This window comes from Mesoplodon densirostris, chromosome 19 (genome assembly GCF_025265405.1).
Source record: "Mesoplodon densirostris isolate mMesDen1 chromosome 19, mMesDen1 primary haplotype, whole genome shotgun sequence".
NCBI classification, from domain to species: Eukaryota; Metazoa; Chordata; class Mammalia; order Artiodactyla; family Ziphiidae; genus Mesoplodon; species Mesoplodon densirostris.
In genome coordinates, this window is record NC_082679.1 from 9535616 (window position 1) to 9560704 (window position 25089).

At 49.3% G+C, this 25089-nt stretch overlaps 1 protein-coding gene across 3 annotated transcripts in view; it reads left to right on the top strand.

The window, feature by feature from the left end:
• SYMPK (symplekin scaffold protein) overlaps positions 1-25089 on the top strand; it is a 36095-nt gene that overhangs the window by 4746 nt on the left and 6260 nt on the right. For 2 of the 3 annotated variants that reach the window (XM_060083410.1, XM_060083412.1), the window contains exons 4-21: positions 1113-1166; positions 1261-1334; positions 3008-3134; positions 3757-4006; positions 5927-6097; positions 7318-7557; positions 11201-11355; positions 13489-13639; positions 15064-15268; positions 16129-16279; positions 17236-17471; positions 18543-18624; positions 18824-18937; positions 19968-20115; positions 21119-21279; positions 22799-22907; positions 23240-23340; positions 23978-24068. In XM_060083410.1, the coding sequence (XP_059939393.1) occupies positions 1113-1166; positions 1261-1334; positions 3008-3134; positions 3757-4006; positions 5927-6097; positions 7318-7557; positions 11201-11355; positions 13489-13639; positions 15064-15268; positions 16129-16279; positions 17236-17471; positions 18543-18624; positions 18824-18937; positions 19968-20115; positions 21119-21279; positions 22799-22907; positions 23240-23340; positions 23978-24068 (2620 nt within the window). The remainder of the gene's footprint in view (positions 1-1112; positions 1167-1260; positions 1335-3007; positions 3135-3756; positions 4007-5926; positions 6098-7317; positions 7558-11200; positions 11356-13488; positions 13640-15063; positions 15269-16128; positions 16280-17235; positions 17472-18542; positions 18625-18823; positions 18938-19967; positions 20116-21118; positions 21280-22798; positions 22908-23239; positions 23341-23977; positions 24069-25089) is intronic. The other variant, XM_060083411.1, reaches the window with a different exon arrangement.

Below are 25089 nucleotides of genomic sequence, written 5' to 3' on the forward strand. Positions count from 1 at the left end.
TTCTTCCCTGTTTTATAGAGAAAGAAACAGAGTCTCAGAGCTTAAATTAGCCCAAGGTCACTCTGCTAGCAGCTGGCTGAACTAGGACTTGAATGCTGGATTCAGACTCCAAATTCTATGCTCTTGATCCTCGTATTTGCTCTCTGCCAGGGTCATGTCCAGTGGGGAAGACATGCAGGTCACCAGACAGTGAGGACCCAGAGTGGGCCGGGATGGGATGGAGGAACCCAGAGGGGTGTGGAACCCAGAGGGAGCTTCTGACCCAGCCTAGTGGTGGGGAGTCAGGGAGAGCTTTTTAGAAGAGGGATGTCTCGGCTGAGACCTGGATGATAAGGAGAGAACCAGGCCAAGTGAGAGAGGGAGAGTGTCTTGACCAGAGGGCATAATAGCTTGTACAGAAGCAAAAGAGGGCATGGGGAATTGGGGAGGCAGGTGGAGTTCAGAGGTTGGGAGGTCAGGTTGCCTGGGTGAGGACCCCAGTTCTACTTGTTCGGCATGTGGCCTTGGGTAGTCGATTCCACCTCAGCAGTAGAGTGGGGTCCTGATGGGGCCTCCCTCGTGGAGTGGTTGGCAGGGCTGTTCAACAGTGCCTTGGGTCATAGGCAGTGAGCTTCTGTGAGAATGTTTTTGGGAAGGGCTTATTCCAAAGAGCCTGGCAGGTACAAGGGCCTCAGAAAATGTGTTCTCACTGTCATAAAATGCCTGATGAATTGTGACAGTTGAGGGGAGTAGAAACAGAAGGAGAGTGGAGAGAATTGCTGGGTGAGCCTCAGGAAGGTACGAGTCCTGCAGCACTTCCCTCTTTTCTTTAGCCTCCATCTGTAACACATACTCACTATCCACCAGGACCTGCGCCCTGTAGCATCTTCTTATTGAAGCCTCACAACAGCCCTATAAGTTGTTGTTTACGATTCCCATTTTACAGAAGAGCAAACTGAGACTCAGGGGAAGCCACTTGCCCAGGCCATGGTAGGAGTGGCAGAGCCAGGATCTGAACTGAGCTTATCTGCTGCCTACCCCCATGCTGTTTTCTCCTACATGTTCCTATCTGCACTGATTGGACCCTGGTTTTATATGTGTGTTCCTCCTTCCCATCCCCAATCTCCTTCCAGGTCCAGGAACTGATCATCAACAAAGATCCCACACTACTGGACAACTTCCTGGATGTGAGTGACCGACAGGAGAGAAAGGGTGTGGGTGTAGGGATAAGGGAATGGATCCTGGTACAACTCTGACCTACCTTCTTCCTGACCTTGGCAGGAGATCATCGCTTTCCAAGCAGACAAGTCCATTGAAGTGCGCAAGTTTGTCATCGGCTTCATTGAGGAGGCATGGTATGGGGCGGTGCAGGGAGCCCCTGGGAGCACCCCTGCTGGAGTCAGCCTCTTTGGTGCCTGGCCCTGCCCTGAGAGTCTTGCCCTCTGCTTCTCAGACCCATTCTCCCTCCCATGCACAGTGATTCCCCAGCAAATATTTAATAAGGTCGAAATCTTGGACTCATCCACAATTCCTCTACTTCTCCCACACTTCACATCTGCATCATCAGTAAGGACTACCGGCTCTACCTTCAAATTGTAAACAGCATCTGACAGATTTTCAGCTACTTCCCTTGGTGTACTAAATACTTCATCTACTTTGTTATTCGATCCTTAAAATAACACTGGATTATTTGTTTGGCACATTTAACTGAAGACAGAACTGTGACTCAGAGAGGTGAAGTGCGTTTCCTAAGGTCACACAGCCAGTATGTGGCCATGCTGGGATTTTAACCCGTGTCCATAACACCATTGCCCAAATTCTCAGTCTCCACCTTTTACTGGGAGAATTTTTTTTTTCAGTTGAGGTATAGTTGATTTATAATATTAGTTTCAGGTATACAACATAGTGATTCAAATTTTTTATATATTCTACTTAAAGTTATTTTAAAATATTGGCTGTATTCGCTGTGGTGTACAATATATCCTTGTAGTTTATTTATTTTATGCATAGTAGTTTGTACCTCTTAATCCCCCTACCCCTATCGTGCCCCTCCTCCCTTCCCTCTCCCCATTGGTAACCACTAGTTTTGTCTTTTTTTTTTTTTTTTTAAGATATAGTTGATTTACAATATTATATTGACTTCAGGTATACAACATAGTGATTCAAAATTTTTATAGATTATTACTGGGACAATTTGTGGTAAGTTTTCTGATTTTGCCAAAAAACTTTTTGTTCGACAGATATGTATCACATAACTGCTATGTGCCAGGCATTTGTGTCAGACTGTAGGACTATAACAGTGAATAAAAACAGGTATCATTCCTGCATGTCATGTAGCTGACAGCTGAGTTTCATATTTTTGACTGATTAGCTTAATAATTAAATTCAGATTGTAACGTGTTATGAAAATACACATTCTGAGCTCTACGTGTAGCCTTGAATTTATTCGTTCACTGAGTAAATATTTATTGAAGGCCTTTCATTGTTTCCTTCAACAAAAAATGAGACTCTGCTAGTACTCAGACTAGAAAGGGTCCCCCACTTTCAGAGCCCTCAGACGTAGGTAAACAAATCAGTAAACAAAACCAGTGATTACATAAAGCAGAGTGCTTTAAAGTAATAATGACTAATATCTATTGAATGCTTTCTTTGCTTTTCTAAGAACTTTACATGTGTTGTTGCAGTTTTCACAGCAAGCCTTGAGGTAGGAACTGTTCTAAAAGACACAGTTACTTATCCAGATTTACAGTTGTCTGGCTCTGCTGCCCCTTATGTGAACAGCAAGGCCCTAATAATACAGAACAGTGGGGGTTACAGGACCAATCTAGATAGCGTTTGGGGTCAGCTGTGTCTGAGGGTGCCAGGCATTGTTCTCAGCTTCCAGCTGTGCTGGCAAACAAGACAGGTGCCCACCTCCATTCCAATCTCCTGACACACTGACCCTGATTTCCCTTTCCTTGTGGACCCCAGGCTCCCATCACCTGCCCAAAGACCACCTTGACCTTGCCCTTTTTCCTCCATCCCCTAGCAAGCGAGACATTGAGTTGCTGCTGAAACTGATCGCGAATCTCAACATGCTCTTGAGAGATGAGAATGTGAATGTGGTGAAGAAGGCCATCCTCACCATGACCCAGCTCTACAAGGTGGCCCTGCAGGTAAGAGCTCCCTCCCCACCTGGGGCTGTCCCAGCCTGACAGGTCTCATTTACAGACTCATCTGTTAGAGTTCAAAACCAGCATCAGATCAGATTCGTGATGAGCAAGACATGCTGTTGATCTTTAGGAAAAGACAACAAAGGGGTTCTGATGTCTAATGGTCAGGGAGTTGCCATTAACCCATCCTTCCATCCATCTGTCCATTCATTTGTGCATTCAACAAACATTCCCTGAGTACCTCCTTTGTGACCAGGATGGGCCAGCCAGGTCCACACTCTGGTGTGATGTACATTAACATTAATGAAAGGAATGAATCCATTTAATCTCTGCCATCACCTTGTGAGGTTGGCACTGTTGTTCCTCTGGCTTCCTTAAGATCTGAGTCTTCATCACTCTGGGTTGTCACTATCTGTGAACCTCGTGAGGGCAGGACCAGACCTGGCTTGGTCCTGTCCCCAGCATCACCTAGCATGGGGCCAGAGACAGAGTTGTAACTCAGTGAACATTTCCCCAATGAATGTATTCATCATCATTTATGGATCTCTGGGAGTTGGTGGAGTTGGTGATTGATGTCTTTTTCCCCATCTGTCTGTCCGTCCATCCCTCCCTGGCCCACTCGCAGTGGATGGTGAAGACACGGGTGATCAGCGAGCTCCAGGAAGCCTGCTGGGATATGGTGTCTGCCATGGCTGGGGACATCATCCTGCTGTTGGACTCTGACAATGACGGCATCCGTACCCACGCCATCAAGTTTGTGGAGGGCCTCATTGTCACCCTGTCGCCCCGCATGGCTGACTCGGAGGTGCCCCGACGCCAGGAGCACGACATCAGCCTGGACCGCATCCCTCGTGACCATCCCTATATCCAGTACAGTGAGTGCCACCTATCAGCTGGTGCCATTTGTCAGTCACTGCACTGGCTCCCTTCCTCCTCCTCCTCCCCCTCCCCACCTTTTTTCTTGGTTTTTCATTTCTGGAGTCAGTTTAAAACAGTGCTTAAGAGCCCTGATGCTAGGTTCAAATCTCCGTGTTACCACTTACTCATGTGAGCTTGGGCAAGTTACTCCTCTCTGAACTTTATCTTCTTTTTGTAAACTGGAGGTGATAGTAGTGCCCCTTTCACAGGTTTGTGGGGAGGTTCCGTGAAGACGTGAGCACTTAGTGGTAAATACTAGCTAGTTTTACAGGTTTTCTAATTGCAAATTATGGAAGTAGTAGATGCACATTACTGACATGTCAAGCGATAAATATAGAGGGGTATAAAGGGAAAATACCCCCTCCCCCAGTCCTGCTTACCAGAGATGAATACTGCTAAGAGTATTGTTTTCTTTCAGACCTTTTCTATGCAAAGATATTTATATGTATATATTCATAGTTTCTGTGTCTGTTGGCCCTGTTTTTACAGGAAACAGGGCCATGCTTTATACTTTCAACTGAGAGGCATTAGAGTAGTGGCTTGTGTTTGAATCTCTGCTCTACCATTGAGCAACTGACCTATTCTCTCTGATCCTGTTTCTTCATTGGTAAATTGGGGGTCATTATTATGGCATCTACTTTAGGGTGTAGGTATGAGCATTTGGTGAGTTAACATGGCTGGCATAGTAAGCATTCCACAAATATTAGCTCTTCTTATATGTTGTTTGACAACCTTTTTTTTTAAATTAATTAATTTGTTATTTTTGGCTGCGTTGGGTCTTCACTGCTGCACGCGGGCTTTCTCTAGTTGCGTCGAGTTGCGGCTACTCTTCATTGCGGTGTGCAGGCTTCTCATTGTGGCAGCTTCCCTTGTTGCAGAGCACGGGCTCTAGGTGCACAGGCTTCAGTAGTTGTGGCACGCGGGCTCAGTAGTTGTGGCTCGCGGACTCTAGAGCACAGGCTCAGTAGTTGTGTTGCACGGGCTTACTTGCTCCACGACATGTGGGGTCTTCCCAGACCAGGGCTCGAACCCGTGTCCCCTGCATTGGCAGGCGGATTCTTAACCACTGTGCCACCAGAGAAGTCCCTTGACAACCTTTTGAACTCAACAAAATTATCTTGTTACATCTTTTCCTAACAATATTATGTTCAGATGCTACAAAATATTCCACAGTATGGTTACATCACATTCTATTTTTTTTTTTTTTTTTTTTTGCGGTATGCGGGCCCCTCACCGTCGTGGCCTCCCCCATTGTGGAGCACAGGCTCCGGACGCGCAGGCCCAGCGGCCATGGCCCACGGGCCCAGCCGCTCTGCAGCACGCGGGATCCTCCCGGACCGGGGCACGAACCCGCGTCCCCTGCATCGGCAGGCGGACCCCCAACCACTGTGCCACCAGGGAAGCCCCACATTCTATTATTTATTCACTATTTCAGATAATGTGGCATCCAGTATGTTTGTGTAAGAAATGTCAAGATATCTTTCACAGTTGTTAAGAGTTAACTTTTGGTGACTAGATCAAGGAGCGTGGTGATAAAAAGAACTTTGAGTTCTTTGTCTGTGTGTGTATAGACATATACATATTCAAAGTTTTACATCAGTGTAGTTCAGACAGTCAGTTTCCTTATAGTTGGATTTTTAAAATTATTTCTACTTTTTCACTGTTGTAAGCCCATGCTTTGAGCATCAGCTCTAAATTCTTATACTCATTAATAGTCTTATAGTCAGACTCATCAGCCACTAAATTTTCTGTGTTTTTTCAGCCATTCACAGCCATCCATGTATGAGGATCTTTCTCCTTTTGGTCTCAAAGGCTGCCCTCTCTGGAGGCCAGGGAGAAAGGGCCCTACTAACTGGTTCTCTTCTCTCCCTCATTAGATGTGCTGTGGGAAGAAGGCAAGGCAGCCTTAGAGCAGTTGCTCAAGTTCATGGTGCACCCCGCTATCTCCTCCATCAACCTGACCACAGCCCTGGGCTCCCTTGCCAATATTGCCCGCCAGAGGCCCATGTTCATGTCTGAGGTGATTCAGGCCTATGAAACCCTGCATGGTAAGTTGGTCCCCTCCTTCTCCCCTTCCCCTGTCCACAGACCAGTCTCCTCTTTTCTGAGGAAATGTGAGCTAGGTAGTGGGCCCATAAGGGATTCATCATCAGTCTAGTAGGTTGTGGACACAGGGAAGGATTCTCTAGGTTAGACATGTATATTTTGGTGGTTGTATGTGACAGAAACTTGGTTCAAAGCTGATTTTCATATTGAGGTATGTGTGGGTGAAATGACCTGGTTGGTGTCTGTGAAGTACTTTAAAATACTCCAGCTCTTCCCTTCTCTCCCCCAAAAAGCAGGGAGGATCGATGTGCCAAGATCGGCAAAATATTGATGGATACATGGTGATTCATTATACTGTTTTCTCTACTTTTGTGCATGTGTGAAAACTGAAAAGTCTGGGGTTGAGGCATGAGTGTGTGCAGATCATGAATCCCTCTCCGTCTCCTGGCTCTTGTGTGTCTCTTTCCTTGGGGTAGCAAAGATGGCCCCCAGTTGTTAACAGGCTTCCATTCCATCTTCTTGGCAACCCCATGGGAAAGAGACTGTCTCTTCCCAATCATTCCAGCAAAGGTCCAAGGGCTCATTGTTTCTGATTGGCCAAGAAGATATTGTGAGCCTCTCTCTGAACCAGTCACAATGGCCAGGAGATTGCAGTGTTCTTACTGGCCCTGAGTATCTTGCCCACTTGGACTGAGAATGGAGCCCAGGTGTTTCCCTCAAAGGAAAATGGGAGTGTTGTTGGCTGAGGAAGTGGGAAGGGTTGCTGGGCAGGAAAGATTGCAGGCATCCTCTTTCTCTCTGGAACAGGGGAGGCTTACTTGTCAAGGTGATGGTTAGGCATTAGAAAGTCATTCTGGTGTCAGGGACCAACGATGAACTGTTGTGGCAGTTCGGTTGGGACATTCTGGAGGTGATTATAGCCTTCCCCAGAGCAAGCATGTTGGAATTTCCAGACCAGAGATGGAGGGAGATGAGACTATGTTTAATGAAAGGGAGGGTGAGTTTTCTCGTTGTTTTAAGGTTGACTAATACTGAAGGAGACCTCTCAAGGGTTTTGAGTATCAGCTTGTACAGGGGGAAGGCCATACATTAGATCTGAGAGCGAAGGAACTTTTCTAGGAGATGTCTGCCACCACTGCCCAAGCTGGGGCTTGGGAAGTGAGGGTGGCAGGGCCCCATGAGCTCTGTCCACAGCGCGAAGTTCTTGCTACTTTCCTCACAGCCAACCTGCCCCCAACGCTGGCCAAATCTCAGGTGAGCAGCGTGCGTAAGAACCTCAAGTTGCACCTGTTGAGTGTGCTGAAGCACCCAGCCTCCTTGGAGTTCCAGGCTCAGATCACCACCCTGCTGGTAGACCTGGGCACACCTCAGGCTGAGATCGCCCGCAACATGCCCAGCAGCAAGGATGCCCGCAAGCGGCCCCGAGATGACTCGGATTCCACGCTCAAGAAGATGAAGCTTGGTGAGCTGAGGAGCTGAGTCAGGCCTGGCAGGAGGTGTTGGCGGGGACTGACCACGTTTGAAATGTCTAATTATTTACAGGAAACTGTAAGCTAAATTTACATTATAAATTATGTTGTATAAATATGATGACATATAATAAGTGATATCAAAGTAAAATTACTGAAGAATATAATACACTTACAAGTAATTATGAGTTACTTAAGTTATACAGGAAGGAATAAAATGAAAATAGTCTCTCTTTCATCCCTCACACCAAAAGTAACCACTCCACAAGTATTAACACTTAGATTTTCTTTCAGAAATGCCTTATATGTGTAGAGTTCTCCTTTCCTGTGTTTCATTTATAAATCGAGTCTCTTTTGGAAGTAATTTTTTTTTTTTTTTTTTTGGCTGTGCCACATGGCATGTAGGATCTTCGTTCTGAAACTAGGGATCGAACCCACATGCCCTGCAGTGGAATTGCGGAGTCTTAACCACTGGACCACCAGGGAAGTCCCTGAAGTAATTTTTTAATGGTTGTATTATTTATCAATAGTGTTGACCATGGCAACCTTCCTTACTGTAAAAAAAATATATTTTTTTAAGTGCTCATTTGTTTCTAGAACATTTATGAAACAATCGAGTTTTGGATTTCCCTGGCAGCCCAGTGGTTGAGACTCTGCGCTTCCACTGCAGGGGGTGTAGGTGCGAACCCTGGTCAGGGAATTGGGATCCCATGGCGCAGCCAAAAAAAAAAAGAATCAAGTTTTGTTTTCGTTTTTTTTTTTCCACTTTGAAAAATAACTTATTTTGATATAAGGAGTGAGGTAGGGATCTATTTTTCTCCCCCTAATTAAGCACACAAAGCAGAGCGTTCTGTACCTTACTTGTTTAGGAATTATCTTGGAGTCTTTTCTATATGTGCACATGGAGATTTGCTGCATCCTTGTAATGGTGGCATAATAGTCTATAGGGTACATGGACCACTCTAACCAGTCCCCCTGTTGGTGGACATTTCATTTGTGTCTATTTTTATAAAGTATGAAGATGGCTGTAGTGCACAGTCTTGCATGCGTGTCAAGTCATGAGACAAGTTCCCAGTAGTGGGATTGATAGGGCAGAGAGCTTATATATTTATTTTTTGCCAACCAATTTTATTTTTCTATTACTTTAAACTTTTCATTTTTAAATAATTTCGAACTTGCAGATAAGTTACAGGAATAATACCAAACACTCCTGTGTACCCTTCACAAGATGGGGATCACACATTCCATTTAGTTGTCACATCCCTTGAGTCTCTCAAATCATTTCCTCAGCCTTCTTCTGTTTCATGACCTTGACGTTGTGAAGAGTCCAGGGCAGCTGTTTGGTAGAATGTCCCTCCTCTTGGGTTTGTCTGCTCTTGCCTCCTGATAGGATACAGGTTCTGCACTTTTGGCAAGAACACTGCAGAAGTGATGCCCCGACCTCCTCTGTGTGTTGTGAGGAGGCACATGATGTCAGTTTGTCTCATCATTGGTGATGGGAATTTGATCTCTTGGTCAAAGTGATGACTGCCGGGTTTCTCTAGTGTAAAGTACCCTTTTTCCCTTTGTAAAATAATAAGCTGAGAAGAGATACTTAAAACTATGTAAAATACTAGTTCTGCTTCAAACTTTGTGTGGTTTTGGCATCCATTAATGATTGTTGCCTGCATCTATTATTACTGTAAGGGTTATAAAAAGGTTTCTTTCTACATTTATTACTTGGCATTTTGCTGTAAGGAAGAGCTTTCTTTTCTTCTCCCTACTTTATTATTAGTGTGGACTTCTGGATTCTTATTTATTCTCTGGGTTATAATCCATTATTGTTGTTATTCATTTTGTTACTCAAATTGCCTTATATTTAGTAGCAGGAGCCTTTGAGCTGGCTCCTATGTCCCTTTAATGTGTCCTATAAGTTTTTTTGAGCATTTCTTATTTTCTGGCATAACAAGGTGTTCTAGACTCATCGTGTACTTTCCTTACCCCAACCTTCAATCAGCCGTTTCTCTAAGGAGCCCTGGTTTCTTTCCTTTTCTATCTTTCTTTCTTTCTTTCTTTTTTTTTTTTTTTTTTTTCTGATTTCTTTTAAGTAGGGAATAGTTTCAGAAACCAAGATCTGAGCCATGGATGTGTCCATTACTGCTGGGTGCATTTAAATTCTTTTTTTTTTTTTTTTGGCCGTACTGTGAGGCATGCGGGATCCCAGTTGCCCGACCAGGGATCGAACCCATGTCCCCTGCAGTGGAAGCTCAGATTCCTAACCACTGGCCTGCCAGGGAAGTCCCTAAATTCTTGATAGCAGTTTTCAAAAAAATCGCACCAGCGTATACAACCCCAGCAGTGTGCGAGTGCCAGTTAACCCATTCTTACCAGCCCTGGACATTTGTTAACTCTCTGGGTATAAATGGTATCCTAGGTCTCAGCTTGCTTTTTTGCATGTGTTGGAGTCAGGCTGTATGTTGTTTTACATTTATTAGCTACTTGGATTTCTATGAAGTGCCTGTTCCATTGTGTTGGTCAGCCTTTTTTAACTGAATTGTATGTGCCCTTGGTTAATGCAGGGTATCAACTCTTTGTTACATGAGTTACAAACTTGAAGAGACTGCATAACATTTCATCATATTTTGCCTTAATCTACTTAAATCATTACTCTATTGAACATTCCAGCTTTTCCACTCTTATAAATACAGCTTCAAGGAACGTCTTTGCACACAAAGCCTTTTCTCTAAGGTTCATGTTAGTTTTTTCCCTTGAGCTAGAACCGCTGTGCTTGTAGTCACCCAGCCTGTTATTGATAGAAGTTGTGTGCCATCTCTGTACAGTCAGTGTTGCAGTGAATTCTCTGTACATCTTACCTTATCTATATCTGTAAGTTTTTTTTTTTTTTTTTTGCGGTATGCGGGCCTCTCACTGTTGTGGCCTCTCCCGTTGCGGAGCACAGGCTCCGGATGCGCAGGCCCAGCGGCCATGGCTCACGGGCCCAGCTGCTCCGCGGCATATGGGATCCTCCCAGACCGGGGCACGAACCCGTATCCCCTGCATCGGCAGGCGGACTCTTAACCACTGCGCCACCAGGGAGGCCCTATCTGTAAGTTTTTAGAGTAGATATTTAAAAGTGGAATTGCTGTGTTGAAGAGGTGTGCACATTTAAAATATTGACCTACTATCAAACTGCCCTTCCAAAAGGCGATACCAGTTTACATTTCCACGGTTCACACCCCTATTAACAACTGTCACTACTAACCTTTTTGTTTTTTGTCAATCATATAGGCAAATTCGCTGTCTTATTAGGATGTTTTTACATTTTTCTGATTCCTGGTGAGGTTGAGCACTGTTTCGAACGTAGGTGTTTTTAAACAGTAAAGCTCTGTGAACTTATTACTTAACCTTTTTGTCTTTTGGAGCTTACTGTGATCAGCCAGGCTGGTATGGCTTATTCCCATTTCCCAGGTGAAGAGAACTGAGGCCTAGGGAGAGGCAGGTAGTTCCCCAGGGTCATATGGCACAAAGGTCTTCATCTGCTGCACTGCTCCTATTTGCTGAGGCTGCCTGGGGGCAGGGACCACTGGGGGTGCCTGGGAGGAGGGGAGGGCTGCTGCCCTCTCTAGAGCCATCATCTTGTCTCCTTCTCTATCCCAGAGCCCAACCTGGGGGAAGACGACGAGGACAAGGACTTGGAGCCAGGCCCCTCAGCAACCTCGAAGGCCTCAGCCCAGATCTCAGGCCAGTCAGACACAGATATCACAGCCGAGTTCCTACAGCCTCTGCTGACACCTGACAATGTGGCCAATCTGGTGAGGATGGGTGGGGGCCATTTCCCACCAGGCAGGGAGGAAGGGTGTCTAGTCTTTTCTCTGCCCCTCCGCTCCACACTGCCCTCCTTTTCCAGATGACATCAGACCTGAAACACTTTTCTGTTTTCAGTATTGGGAGGGTGCGGTCCAGTGGGCCTTCCTCACTTTGGATGGACCTCTTCTTGCATGATCTTTACTCCTTCAGGAGGTTACTTGTCACTGCCTCCCCATCCCCCTTTGGGTTTTCTGAGTCTTCATCTAGACCCACGCACTCGCACTCTCTCTCCTCTCCTTTGCAGGGAGGGTCTGTTAACTGGAGAGTGAACCCCATGACTTGTTTGCTAAGTGGTGTAGGATTGGCATCGGTGAGGTGGGATGACCAGTGTTTTCTTTGGATTTTCAAAGATGACCTGCTTCACAGTGAAAGAACCAGTGGTTTGAGTTGATGAGGGGAGCTGGAGTGGTGGGGTGTCTCATATCAGTCCTCCGGCTGTAGCAGCACCGAGACCTTTCTGTTGGGTGCTCATGGAGACTAAATACCTCTTCCCATGCTCAACAGCAGTCACCATCAGCTTTCCCTTCTCTCTGCCTAGAGCCTCCAAGGGGCTTAGTTGTTGGGTGATTGGGGTGGCGAGAAGTTTTCTTTCCAGCTCAGATCTCTTTGGTGAGCTCCGGGCCTGGATATGCGGCCACCTCCTGCATCTTTCTCTCCTTGGGTGTTTCCCAGGCACCTCAGACTTAACATTTCAAAACTAAACTTGTGAAATTTCTCCCCTGACTCTTCTACAGGCCCGTGGCCCCTCCTGTGTTCTTGGCACACATGCCTCTCGTCCCCACGCCAGAAACTTGGGAGTTAAACTCTTTGCCTCCCCCTCAGCCCGAGTCTTTCCCCTCTTCTCCATTCCCCATGGCCCATGCCCTGTCCAGGCCCCGCCCTTTTCACACAGAGAACTACCTGCTTGTTCCCTGGCTCTGCCTTCCACTCTCCCTGTGGCAGGCAGAGGCATCTTTGTAAAGTACAAGTCATGATGCTCCCCTGCTCAGATCCCTGCCAGGGCTCTTTGTTTCCTTCCAGATAAAACTTAAATTCCACTTGCCTTAGACCCTGTCTGATTTGGCTTCCATTAACTTGTTGTACCTTATCTATCCCTGTCACACTCCGGGAAATTGTCTTTTTCAAATTATCAGCATGAAGTTCATAAGATTCTTTTATTTTTATAATACCTGCTGTCTCTGTAGTAATGTGCCACCTTTTTGTCCCTAATACTGTGTCCTTCCTCTTTTTTTGTTTATTCTTGCTGTAGATTTGGTTGGTTTCAGTCATTTCAAAGGACTGGCTGTTAAGTTTTGTTGATAATCTTTTGTAACCTTTTCTGTTTTATTTCTGCTGTCTTTATTTCTTTCATGTTACTTTCTGTGAATGTTCTTCCCCAAGGTTAAATGCTTGGCTTATTAATTTTCAGTTTTCTTTTCCAGTGTAAGCATTTAAGGAACTGATTTTCCATCTAAGTACCATTGTAGCTGCATCTTACACATTTTGATTTGTAGTTATTTCATTATCTTTCTGTTCTATTATTATTTAAGAGCATGCATTTAAACTTCCAAGCCTGTAGGGAGTTTGAGATTATCTTTTGTTACCAATTCCTGACAGACATGGATGTGCTCTATTAGGATACTGATTTTTTTTCTTTTAAGTCAATTTCTGGTTCATATTATACTGTGTCACTGAACCTCCTTCCACTCACTGGGCAGGGTACCAGCTCTGCTGCCTCTTAGCCTTCCTATACTTGGAATATATTTACCCCGCAACCCCTCGCTTGCAAGACTTCACTCTGTGTCAGTCTGATTCTGGCCCTTCTCTCAGTTCTCAGCCTATGTGCCACTGCCCCGGGGAGCCAAAGCCATCCCTGGCACCCTTTACTGTGTCCCGTGGCACCCTTTACTACTTCTCTCTTGCACCACACTGCACCAGTACTCGTTTTCTCTCTGACTTGTACAAGAATCTGCGCTCCATGAGAGCAGGCCCAGGTCTGTCCTAGTCACTGCCATTTCTCCAGCATTGGCCTGGGTGTGGAACGAATGTTTGTTGAGTCAATAAGTAAGGGAAGGTTCCTTTTCCTGGGCATCTCGCAGGTCCTCATCAGCATGGTGTACCTGCCCGAGGCCATGCCCGCCTCCTTCCAAGCCATCTACACCCCAGTGGAGTCAGCAGGCACTGAAGCCCAGATCAAGCACCTGGCTCGGCTCATGGCCACACAGATGACGGCCGCAGGACTGGGGCCAGGTGAGTGTCATATGGAGCTGACCAGGGCCAGGAGTTGGCACTGTGGCCACTGGGTTCTCCTAAGTGGAAGAGCACCTCTTTGTAGTGCTGCAAATGGAAAATCATGTGATCTTAGGTGTAAATAGTTACAGGTCCCATAGATACAGTGACCACTCAATAGTTTTAGGCCCTGGGCTTTGAAATCCAGCAGACCTGGGTTTCAGGTCTGAGTTGAACTAGACTACCTCAGCCACTTAATAGCTGTGTGTCTTTGGTCAAGTTACTTAACCTCTCTGAGCCCCAGGTGGTTTCCCATTCTAACAGTACTATTGAGGTATAAATTATGTACAGTGAAACACACAGCTCTTAAGTATACACTTTAGTGAATTTTCACAAAGTGAACACACCAGTGTAGCCACCACCCAGATGGAGAAGGACTGTTACCAGCACTCGGGAAAATTCTTTCTCGCTCCTTTCCAGTCAACACTCAAAGCATCCCCTGACCAGAGGCAACCACTGTTCTGACTTCTGTCTCCACAGATTAGTTTTTTCTAGTTTTGAACTTCTTATAAATGGAATCATAGAGTCTGGCTTATTTTGCTCAGCATAAGGTTTTGTTTTGTTTATAAATTTATTTATTTATTTATGGCTGTGTTGGGTCTTCGTTGCTGTGCGGTGGCTTCTCTTTGTTACAGAGCACGGGCTCTAGGCGCACGGGCTTCAGTAGTTGTGGCATGCAGGCTTCAGTAGTTGTGGCTTGCGGGCTCTAGAGCGCAGGCTCAATAGTTGTAGTGCACGACTTAGTTGCTCCGCGGCATGTAGGATCTTCCCGGATGAGGGATCGAACCCGTGTCCCCTGCAATGGCAGGCGGATTCTTAACCACTGCGCCACCAGGGAAGTCCCATCAGCATAAGTTTTTGAGGTTCATCCATGTTGCTGTGTGAACCAAGAGTTTATTTTTTATTGCTCAGTAGTCTTCATTATGTGAATAGGCCACCGTTTGTTTATCCACACTCCTCTGTTGATGGACCTGTGGATTGTTTATAGTTTTTGGCCACTGTGAATAAAGCTGCTGCGAACATTTGTGTACAGGTGTTTTGATGTGCATGTGCCCGCATTTATCTTGAGTTTATACCAAGGAGTGGAATTGTTGAGTCGTGAGTTTGGGTATGTTCAGTGCTATTCGAAACTGCTCATCAGCTTTCCAAAGTGGCAATACCATTTACTACTCCCACCGGCAGTGAGTGGACATTTCTAGTTTGAGTCTCCGTTGTTGTATGGCAAAATGGGGATGAAAAAGTTACCTGCTCCAGAAAGGCATTTTGCAGATTTAAATGAGTTTTGTGTGTACAAGGCTTAGAGTAGAGCCTGTCTCACAGGAGGTCCTTGGGTGGGAGCGGGTGGGTCTGACATGCCAAGAGCCCGTTTGCTGCCTCCCCCTCAGGCGTGGAGCAGACCAAACAGTGCAAGGAGGAGCCCAAGGAGGAGAAGGTGGCGAAGCCAGAGAGTGTCCTGATCAAGCGGCGCCTGTCAGCTCAGGGTCAGGCCATCTCGGTAGTGGGCTCCCTGAGCTCCATGTCCACCCTGGAGGAGGAAGTGCCCCAGGCCAAGAGGAGGCCAGAGCCCATCATCCCCGTCACGCAACCCCGGTGAGTCCCCTTGCAGGTGCTGGTGCAGGACTAGAGGCCTGGTTCTTGGTGTGTGTGTGACAGACAAAGACAGATAAACAGAGATCGATCTGGATGAGGGTCTGATTCCAGAGTCAATGCCCTAACCACTAAGGCTTAGCTGTTGTTTTCTTTTAGAAAAAACACCCCTTACTTATATCTAAAATTGGGATGGGATGATAGTATCTCTCTCTAAGGATGAGGGAGAATTAAACGAGTTCACAATGATGGTTGGATGATTAAATCAGATAAGTCTTGGGGTGGACAGTGATCATGATGTAAAAAGCACTTAGCATGATTCCTAGCACGTAGGAAGTGCTACTGGTTGTTGCCATCATCGTCCTCATCATTACCTGCCTTAAAGACCACAGAATCCAGCCAGTCCCTGCCCTGTCCCCAACCGAGGCTTGCTAACAAGGCCCTGCCTGATCTGCTGCCCCTCCAAGCTCTCCATTCCCCTTCCTCCCTCCTCCAGTCACACCAGCCTCTTGGTATTTCTTGAACAGCCAAGCACGTTCCCACTTGAAGGCCTTTGCACCTCCTGTTCCCTCTGCCTGGAAAGCTCATCGTCCACATATTTGTGGATCTTATTCCCTCGTTTCATTCAGATCTCCAATCACAGGTTGCTTGCTCCTTATAGAGGCCTTCCCTGAGATGCTGTTTACAAAACCAAAATAGCATCCTCTCCTTCCCATTACCCTGCACGCTGCCGTGCCTCAGAGTCACAGGGGAGTTGGAGAGACAGTGAGGGGGGTGTCTCTGTGTGTATGGCCTGGGGTGGGCCTGGGCTCCAGAAAGGATGTTCCGAGTCACTATGTTCCTGTCCCTACTCTCCCATGTAGGCTGGCAGGCGCCGGCGGGCGCAAGAAAATCTTCCGTCTGAGTGATGTGCTGAAGCCCCTGACCGACGCCCAGGTTGAGGCCATGAAGCTGGGCGCTGTGAAGCGGATCCTGCGGGCTGAGAAGGCCGTGGCCTGCAGCGGGGCAGCCCAGGTGTGCCTCTGTACCCCCCAGCCCATCCTTCCAGTCCCTCTCGCCAGGAGTCTACCTCACATCCCAGCAGAGAGACAGGCCCTGGGGTCAACCTCCATGGCTCCAGATGCCAGCTCTGCCGTTCACTGGCCACTTCTCCAAGCCTTACTCTGTTGTCCCATAAAACGAAGAGATTAGCAGCTCCACACAAGTGACAAGGAGGAAGAAATGTGTGGACATGCATGCACTCTCACTCAGCACAGGGCGGCTGCAAGGAAGAGCCCTGCGAGTGCGGGCTGCCATGATGCTCTTTCTTCCTTGTGGTTGACAGTATTCTTGTTCGTTAGCTTCAGAAACACTTACACACCTGCTTTAAATCCTGATTCTGCCACTTCCTGGGATTGTAACCTCAGTCAAGTGACTTTTTCCCTATTTTTTTGACGTTTATTTTTAATTAACCAAATAGTATATGAACATATTCTCTCTGTTAAAAAAATATTTCCAGGCCACAGAGGGCCTGTAAGTCTCCTTTGACCCGCACTGCATGCCATCCCCTCCACAGAGGCGACCAATGTACAAATGAAGGGAGTCCTTCAAGATCTTTTTCTGTGTACCTAAGTATGTAGATATTACTCCTAGAGATTTAGATATTTATATTTTAGATACATTTTAGATATTTAGATATATGTTAGATATTTGTAATTTCATACATTTACAATTTAGACATTACTCCTAGAAATTTTAGCGATTACTTCTAGTTTTATTCCGTGATGATTAATTTTTTTCTCCCTTTTCATTTTTTTTCTTCCATACAAATGAGACCTACCGAGAATAAGGTTCTTCAGCTTTCCTCCCTCACTTAACACTGGGTCTGCGCTGGGGGTCCCTGAGGCTGGGTGGGAGTAGTTGCAGGGCACCATCGTGGGGTGCCTGGGATTGCCCACCCCCGCGCCAACACAGACCCTTGCTCACGTCAGGTGCGCATAAAGATCCTGGCCAGCCTGGTGACTCAGTTCGACTCGGGCCTGAAGGCCGAGGTCCTGTCCTTCATCCTGGAAGACGTGCGGGCCCGCCTGGACCTGGCCTTTGCCTGGCTCTACCAGGAGTACAACGCCTACCTAGCAGCTGGTGCCACGGGCACCCTGGACAAGTACGAGGACTGCCTCATCCGCCTGCTCTCCGGCCTTCAGGAGAAGCCAGACCAGAAGGATGGGTGAGGGGGATGGCCCTGCACCTTCCTGTCCCCAAGAGTCCCCCCCACCTGTGTCCTGCCTTTTCTTTCTAGTTTCTGACCACCTCTTTCTTCATCGGCACCCGAGTCAGTCCTCCACGCGCCCATCCCAAGTCCCCCTTCTCTTCCCACTCTCCCCACGCGCAGACAATGTCGCCTCACTGTAGGCTCTGGGTCACGTGCCCTGGGCTTGTTTCCCAGCTCTGCTGCTTGCTCTCTGACCTGTGTCACTCACTTCTGGGCCTCCGTTTTCTCATATAATATAGAATAAATAACAGTGCCTGCTTCAGAGTCTTGTTCTGGAGGTTGACTTCTCGCCATCCCCATCTCTTGCCTGAATCAGTTCTGTGGCTTCCTCCTTGTCCTTGACCTCCAGGTTATCCATTCTCCACACAGCAGCGCAGGTGACATTTTATAATGTAAATAACCATCTTGTTATTCCCCACTAAAAACCTTCAGTTGTCCTCGAGATAAAATGCAACTTTCTTACTATGTTTTATGAGACCTTGTGTAATCCGATCCCTACCAACTTCTTTAGCCTCCTTTCTTACCTCTCTGCTTTTCCCTGCCCCCAAACTTTAACCGCACTGGCCTTCAGTCTTCTGTTCCTCAAACATGATGAGTTCAGGGCTTGGCACTTACTGTTCTCTCTACCTGGAATGCTGTCCCCCTACTCCTTGCATGGCTGGCTCTTTCTCATCTGCCAGCATTGACTAAAGTATCATCTCAAAGCAGCCTTTCGTGGTTACCACGTCTAAAATAGCAATACCCTTTCCCAGCCCCCATCATTCCGTCCCATTGCTGTATTAAACAAGCTAGAAATCCCCATTTGACAAAGGGGAGAAACTGAGTTTCAGAGAGGCAGTCTCTGCCCAAGACACCCACCTGGCAGCGTTTGAACCCTGCTCTGTTGCCTCCAAAGCTTGTACCCAGGGGGTTGAGCGAGCTCTCTGTGAGGAGGGGGCCCTGCCAGCTATGAGCTGAGGTCAGCAGGATGGGGAAACCAGGGGGCCCCTTCTCTGCAGCCGTTCACTGTCCCTCCCTCTCTGGAAGGATCTTCACCAAGGTTGTACTGGAGGCGCCGCTGATCACTGAGAGTGCCCTGGAGGTGATTCGCAAGTACTGTGAGGATGAGGTGAGGACGGGCGGCACATCTCCCTGCGTCCCCAACACTGTGGTGCGGGCAGGAGCCCTGCTTGTTGCAGCCTGTGGTGGGGGGTTCTGTGAGGGACCAGTAGCTTTTGTCTAGGACCAGATCCGACTGGAGCAAGGGAGACACCCCAAAGGCACACTGCGGGTGCCTTCAGCTCTGGTTCCCTTCCTTTCTGCTGCAGAGTCGCACCTACCTGGGCATGTCCACTCTTCGAGACCTGATCTTCAAGCGCCCGTCCCGCCAGTTCCAGTACCTGCATGTTCTGCTAGACCTCAGCTCCCATGAGAAGGACAAGGTGATCCCCCGTTGCCCTTTGCTGGGTTACACTCAGTCCTTCCTCTGTCCCAAGTAACCAGCCCAGTCTTTTCCACATTCCCCTGAAAGTTTCTGGGCCTAATGTCCTTCTTGCAACAATTTTTTGTGGTGGTGGTTGTTTTTCCATTTACGATGGCACGAGGCTGCTTAGAACATACACACATACACACTCACCACCTCCCAGGAAAGGCAGTCCCATTTTCGCTCTTATTCCACCCGTGTTGGTGCGCCCCTCTTAAGGCCTGGTGGTGTGCTGGGACCTGGGGGAGCACTGACCAGGAGGGGAGCCATTGTAGCCCACAGTGTGTTCAGTGCCAGGAGTGGAGTAAGGTGTGTGGTGGCGGAACCCTGGAGGCTGAGGAAGGGAGGTGGTCTAAGGAAGGCTTCTGGAGGAGGGGTCGTGTGAGCCAAGACCTGAAATATGAGTAGACGGGTGTGCCCTGGACGGAGGGAACGGCGTGTGTGCATGTGTGTGATTGAGAGGGCCCTCGGTCCACCCTGCTCCAGCCTCCTGCCAGCTCCTTTCTGATGTCTTGTGTCCATTCATTCAGCAGACCCTCACTGCACACCCTGGCTCAGTGCTGTGGTGCTTTTGGGGACAAATCACTGCCCCAGACCAGGCCCTGTCCTCATGTCTCCCAGCAGGGAGTGTCTGAGTGAAACAGGATACAGCCAGTGACAGGCATGCCAGGCAGTGGGAACCTTTTGTGCCAGGTCTCAAAGCCAGGGAGAACACTGTTAACTTTTGAGGAACTGAGGAAGACTCCTTCTGGTTGGAGTATAGCAAGCAAGGCGAGAACGATAAGAGATGGGGCTGGGCAGGTAGATGGTGAGGTGGTGCAGGGCCCTGAGGTGGGCCAGGAAACCTCTCTCCCAAGCCGGTGACGAGTCTTGGGCACAGGTAACTCAGCCCAGCTGGGCCTCTCTCAGACTTCGGCTTGTTTTCACACTGGTGCTGCCAAGCTCAGAACAACTGTCTTCCCCTCCACCATCTTCCCCCACTCTCTCAGGTGCGTTCCCAGGCCTTGCTATTCATCAAGCGCATGTACGAGAAGGAACAGCTACGAGAGTATGTGGAGAAGTTTGCCCTCAACTACCTACAGCTCTTGGTCCACCCCAACCCGCCATCTGTGCTCTTTGGAGCCGACAAGGACACAGGTTTGGTGCAGGCTCTTCAGGGGTGTATTGAGCACCCGCTGTGTCTCAGGCTTTGGGCTGGGTCTTGGGGACAGAGCTGGATCTAAGCTGAGCCCTGCCCAGCCTGCTAGAGAGGATAGCCAGACAGTAATAACCAGAACGAGCAGGCCTCAGGTGGCGAAACTAGGAGTCTGTGGAAGCCCAGAGGGAGCGCCTGACCCAGCGTGAGGGGTCGGGGAGAGCATCCTGAAGGAGGAGACAGCTGGGCTGAAAGCCGAGGACAGGGAGAGCTGGACACTGATGGGGCTCCAGGAAAGGCCAGGCAGGATCATCGCAGGCCAGTTTCCTCAGCAAAGCTCTGGGTCCTCCAGAATTGCAGACAGGGAGACCCGGGCCCCAGGGGAAGGGACCATTAAATTGGAAGGTTCAGGCTGTGGCAGGAAGCACAGGGCCTTCGAGGAGCACAGGAGCCCTGGTGCAGCCTGGGTGCCAGGAAGGCTTCCCAGGAGACGTACTGGCTATGTGAGACCCGGAGGAGGAGGTACATAAAGAGGAGTTGGCCAGCAGTGTTCTAGGCATCAGAGCAGCACGTGCAAAGGCTCCACAGTGGGGGCCCTGGGGGACTGTCAAAAGTAGGGTGTAACCAGAGCACACAACCCCAGAGGCAAGGCCATCCTGAACAGGATCTGGCAGGTAGAGCAAGGTGAGGAGCTGGGGGTTTATCCTGAGGGCATAGGACAGCCGTGGGAGCACTGAGCAGGGGAGGGACAGGGTCAGAACTTGGAAAGATCTCTCACCGCCTTGTGGAGTGGTGGTCAGAGGAGGCCAGATGGGAATTGAGTGCAGAGACTTCTGAAAGGGGAGCAGTCCTGGTTCCACCCCATTTCCCAGATGATTGGCTTCCTGCCCAAACAGTTTGCTTCCCAGGCCCAGCTCCCTTATGTGCCTGTCCCCCAAGAAGAGCCAGATGCTGGGGGTGGGAGGGGAGTGGGGCCGCCCTGATCTTCACCCCCTGCCCTATTAGAGGTGGCAGCGCCCTGGACTGAGGAGACAGTAAAGCAGTGTTTGTACCTCTACCTGGCCCTCCTGCCTCAGAACCACAAGCTGATCCACGAGCTGGCAGCCGTGTATACTGAGGCCATCGCTGACATCAAGAGGACAGTGCTGAGGGTCATCGAACAGCCGGTGAGGCCCCTGAGCCCACCAGGCTCTGCCCACCCATGGGTGGGGCTCAATCCCCAGCTCCAGCCCTTCCCCTGGTATATTCTCCTTGTGTGTGCTAAGCACTAAGGGTTGTCACCCCAGGCTGAGCAGCTGTGTCACTTGCGGGTGGTCCACACTTCCATCTGCTCCTGAGAAAACAGCAGGGTAGCCCCGCAGTTAAGAGCCTAGAGTTGGATGGACCTAGGTTCACATTCCGCCTCTCACTTTCTCACTGCATAAACTTGCACCCTTCAGTTAAAATGGGGAAGATAATTCAGTCCCCGAAGCTTGTTGGAGGGATTCCGTGACCTCATGCGTGTAAACATCTGTGTCACTTATCATTTATGAGCTGTCCTTCCCCTGCCTTGCTGACGGGAATCTTTAGTTGTCACTGCCTAAGTCCCTCCTGCTCCTCTCTGGAGCCCCAGGGTCACCCACAAGGGAAGCATCTCAGTTACAGACTGGCCCCTAAAATTCAGAATGTCTACCGTTCCGATTTGTAGCTGGGTTTGAAACTACTTTTTCATATCTCTGTCCCTGACGTTTTATTACTGAGAATTTCCAACATAAACAAAACGAGAAAGTGTGGTACATTAATTCCCACATACCCACCCCTCAGATTCAACAGTGTCTTTACCTGTAATGTGGGGGTAATAGGCTCGGTGTGAGGAAGAAGCAGATTCTTTTCCCCATTCTCAGTGTGAGCCCACCAGACTCTGAGCTCTTCGAGGGCAAAGACTGGCAGTTCCACTTGGAATTGTAAAGATTTATGGGGCAAAGGAAGGCTTGAACCCTTGAAGCCTGGCCCTCCGCTCCCTGTGTTTGGCGTTTGTGGTGGGTTGGGGGGAAGCCTGCAGAAGCAGCAGCAGGTCGAGCCCTGATCTGAGCACGCAGCCAAGCCAGGGCCCTGGCAGTCATAGAGGTGGGTGGGCAGGGGTGCCTACAGAAGCCAGAGAAGTCTTCACCGAGGAATTGAAGGACAGGTTGGGCACTAAAGCTCAGGTTGAGTCAGAGATGGCAGAGAGAAGGCACGGTTTGCCTAGAAGGGCAGCATGGGTGAAGGCTCAGGAGCTGCAGGAAGCCTGTGCCTGTGCGAGATTGGGTGGAAGAGACGGAGATGCTTCTGCCCAGCCCTGCCCCCCCTTCTCCCCACTTCTGTGAACCCTGTCACCAATACTTTTTTCCCGTTTTATTGAGATATAATTGACATATAACATCTTAGTTTAAGGTATACAACAGTGATTTGATATATGTATATATGGTGAAATGATTATTACAATAAGTTTGATTTACATCCATCACCTCACAGAATTAACGATTTTTTTCTAATGAGAACTTTTAAGATATACTCTCTCTCACCACGTCTTACTCCCGAGTCCCAGCCTCCACCCTGCCCCCGACACCTGGGCCTCCCCGAGCTCTCACCCTGGGCCCCTCATCATCCTCACATCGCCTAGCCCCTTCCCCGGGCCTTCCCTGTCATCCCTCTCTCTACATCTAGATCCGAGGAATGGGCATGAACTCGCCCGAGCTGCTCCTGCTGGTGGAAAACTGTCCCAAGGGGGCAGAGACACTGGTCACACGTTGTCTGCACAGCCTCACGGACAAAGGTGCCCCCTGGGACCCTACCTTTCATCCTTTTCTCCCATTGCCCAGGTCTTCCCCACTTCCCCTTCCCCGGACCTGGGGATCAGAGCTGCTGGGTCCCCAGATGCTTGGCCCTCTTGTGAGTCTCCCCATCCTTGGGCCTCAGTTTCTCCCATGTGGAAGAGTGTATTGCTAAATGCACTTGAGGAAGCAAGGGGCCAAGGACTTCTGCTCTGAAATGGAGTTGCCCCTCCCTGCCCCTCCCACACACCCACCACCATTTCTCCTCCTCCTCGGAGCTCACCTTCACCCCACCGCCTCCAACACCTGTGCCTCCTGCTGCTTCTACCTGCAGTCCCACCCTCCCCAGAGCTGGTGAAGCGGGTCCGGGATCTCTACCACAAGCGACTGCCCGACGTCCGCTTCCTCATCCCTGTGCTCAATGGGCTGGAAAAGGTATGGAGCTGGATGCCTCGATGCCCCCACTGACGAGGACGTGGCAGGGCAGGGGCGGGGAGGAGGTAGGCACCCAGGTGCCCATGTCACATGCTTGTAAACACATTCTGGGGCTTGTCTGGGTCAATCTCAACTTTGCAAGCCACTCCCCTCTCTGAGCCTCAGTTTCTTCCTCTGTCAAGTGAGTGTCACAGTGATCCACCCTCCCCACCCTCCTCGCCCCCCCCGCCCCCATACACAAGATTGTCCTGAGGCCTAAATGTAGCCACAGAAGCAGCACTCTTCCTAGCATAGGAAGCACCTGCCCTTGAGGATGTGCATCCCCTGCCCATGCTCAGTCTTGTTCCTAACAGGCTGTGGGACCTTGGGTGAGCCTCTATCTCCTCCACTTGCAGGAGGAATCACTGAGCTGGCCCAGGGGGCTCAGATGGGGGTTGATGAGGCTGGGGCTGAGTCGGGCCCAGTGAGTTGGGAAAGCTCAGCCTTAAGGGACCAGAGGAGGTGAGAGGAGGAAAGCACTGAAGGGGCTTGGTGAGGCCAGAGCTTGCCCCCCACCTCCAGGGTGAGCAGTGGGGAGGCTTGTTTGGAGGGGGTGGGCGGGTGTATCTGACCTGCCTCCCCTGCCTTGCCCTTGTAGAAGGAAGTGATCCAGGCCCTGCCAAAGCTCATCAAACTCAACCCCATAGTGGTGAAGGAGGTCTTCAACCGCCTGCTGGGCACCCAGCACGGTAGGTGATGTGCTCTCCTCCCCACCAGCGGCCAGCTCAGCCCTGGCCCTCATATCCCTCCCCCGTGGCACCCTGTGCCCCAGCACCCCCAGGAGACCCCACCTCAGGCGCTAGGAGGAAGGGGTCCCAGAGGTGAGATGTGGAATGCTGGGGGAGGGATGCCATCTTTAGAGAGGAAGGGGTGGGGGCTCATCTTGCTCTCTGGGGCTACCGTCCAGACTTGAGACATCTCAACGTCTATCCCAAAGCTCCCAGGTCACCCTCCTGTGATACATGGATGATGGTTTCAATCCACAGTGGGGACAAAATTGTGGAATTGAGGTCTGACTCTGTATAAGCGTCTTCCCTTCTAGGACCCAACTACTCTTCCTCAAACATGGGCTCCACTCCTGCCCTTCCTTAGCTCTTGCCTGAACCCCTCCAGCTGTGGGTGAGGGGTCTTTGTTTGACCTGGTCAAAAAGAAAGAAAACTTCCAACCTAGAAAGACCACCAAGTGGCATAGGGTAGATTCCTCACCCCTCACCCCAGTGGCTGGAGCTAAGGAGGGTGGAGGCTGTCTGTTCCACATGTAATCTGGTGATTTAAAACATACACACAAGAGTGACTGGGACCCTCAAAACCCCACCAGAAGACTGCCATCTCCCCCAGCCTCCTCCGCTGTGGCATTCAGTTCAAGAACTGTTTGCAAGTCTGTTGCCTGCCCCAGCCTTTCCTGTCCAGCGAATTCCCCTCAGTATCTGTGCTGTGCTGGGCACCTGGGATGAGCTCGTCCTAGCTCTGCCCTCATGGGTGCCCAGCCCGGGGCAAGTGTTGGGGAGAGCAGCCGAATCACACTAGACGTTGCCCTAACGAGGGTAGGAGCCCAGTGCTGGGGAGGAGGAGAGCACAGGGAAGGCCTCTGGTGATGCCTCCGGTTGTGAAGGACGGCTTTCCGGCTGCTATCTCCTTCAGGCCCCTCTTGCATTCTCAGTCTCCTCCTTCCGCTACTTCAGCCCTTTGTACCCCTAATCCCAGAGGGTA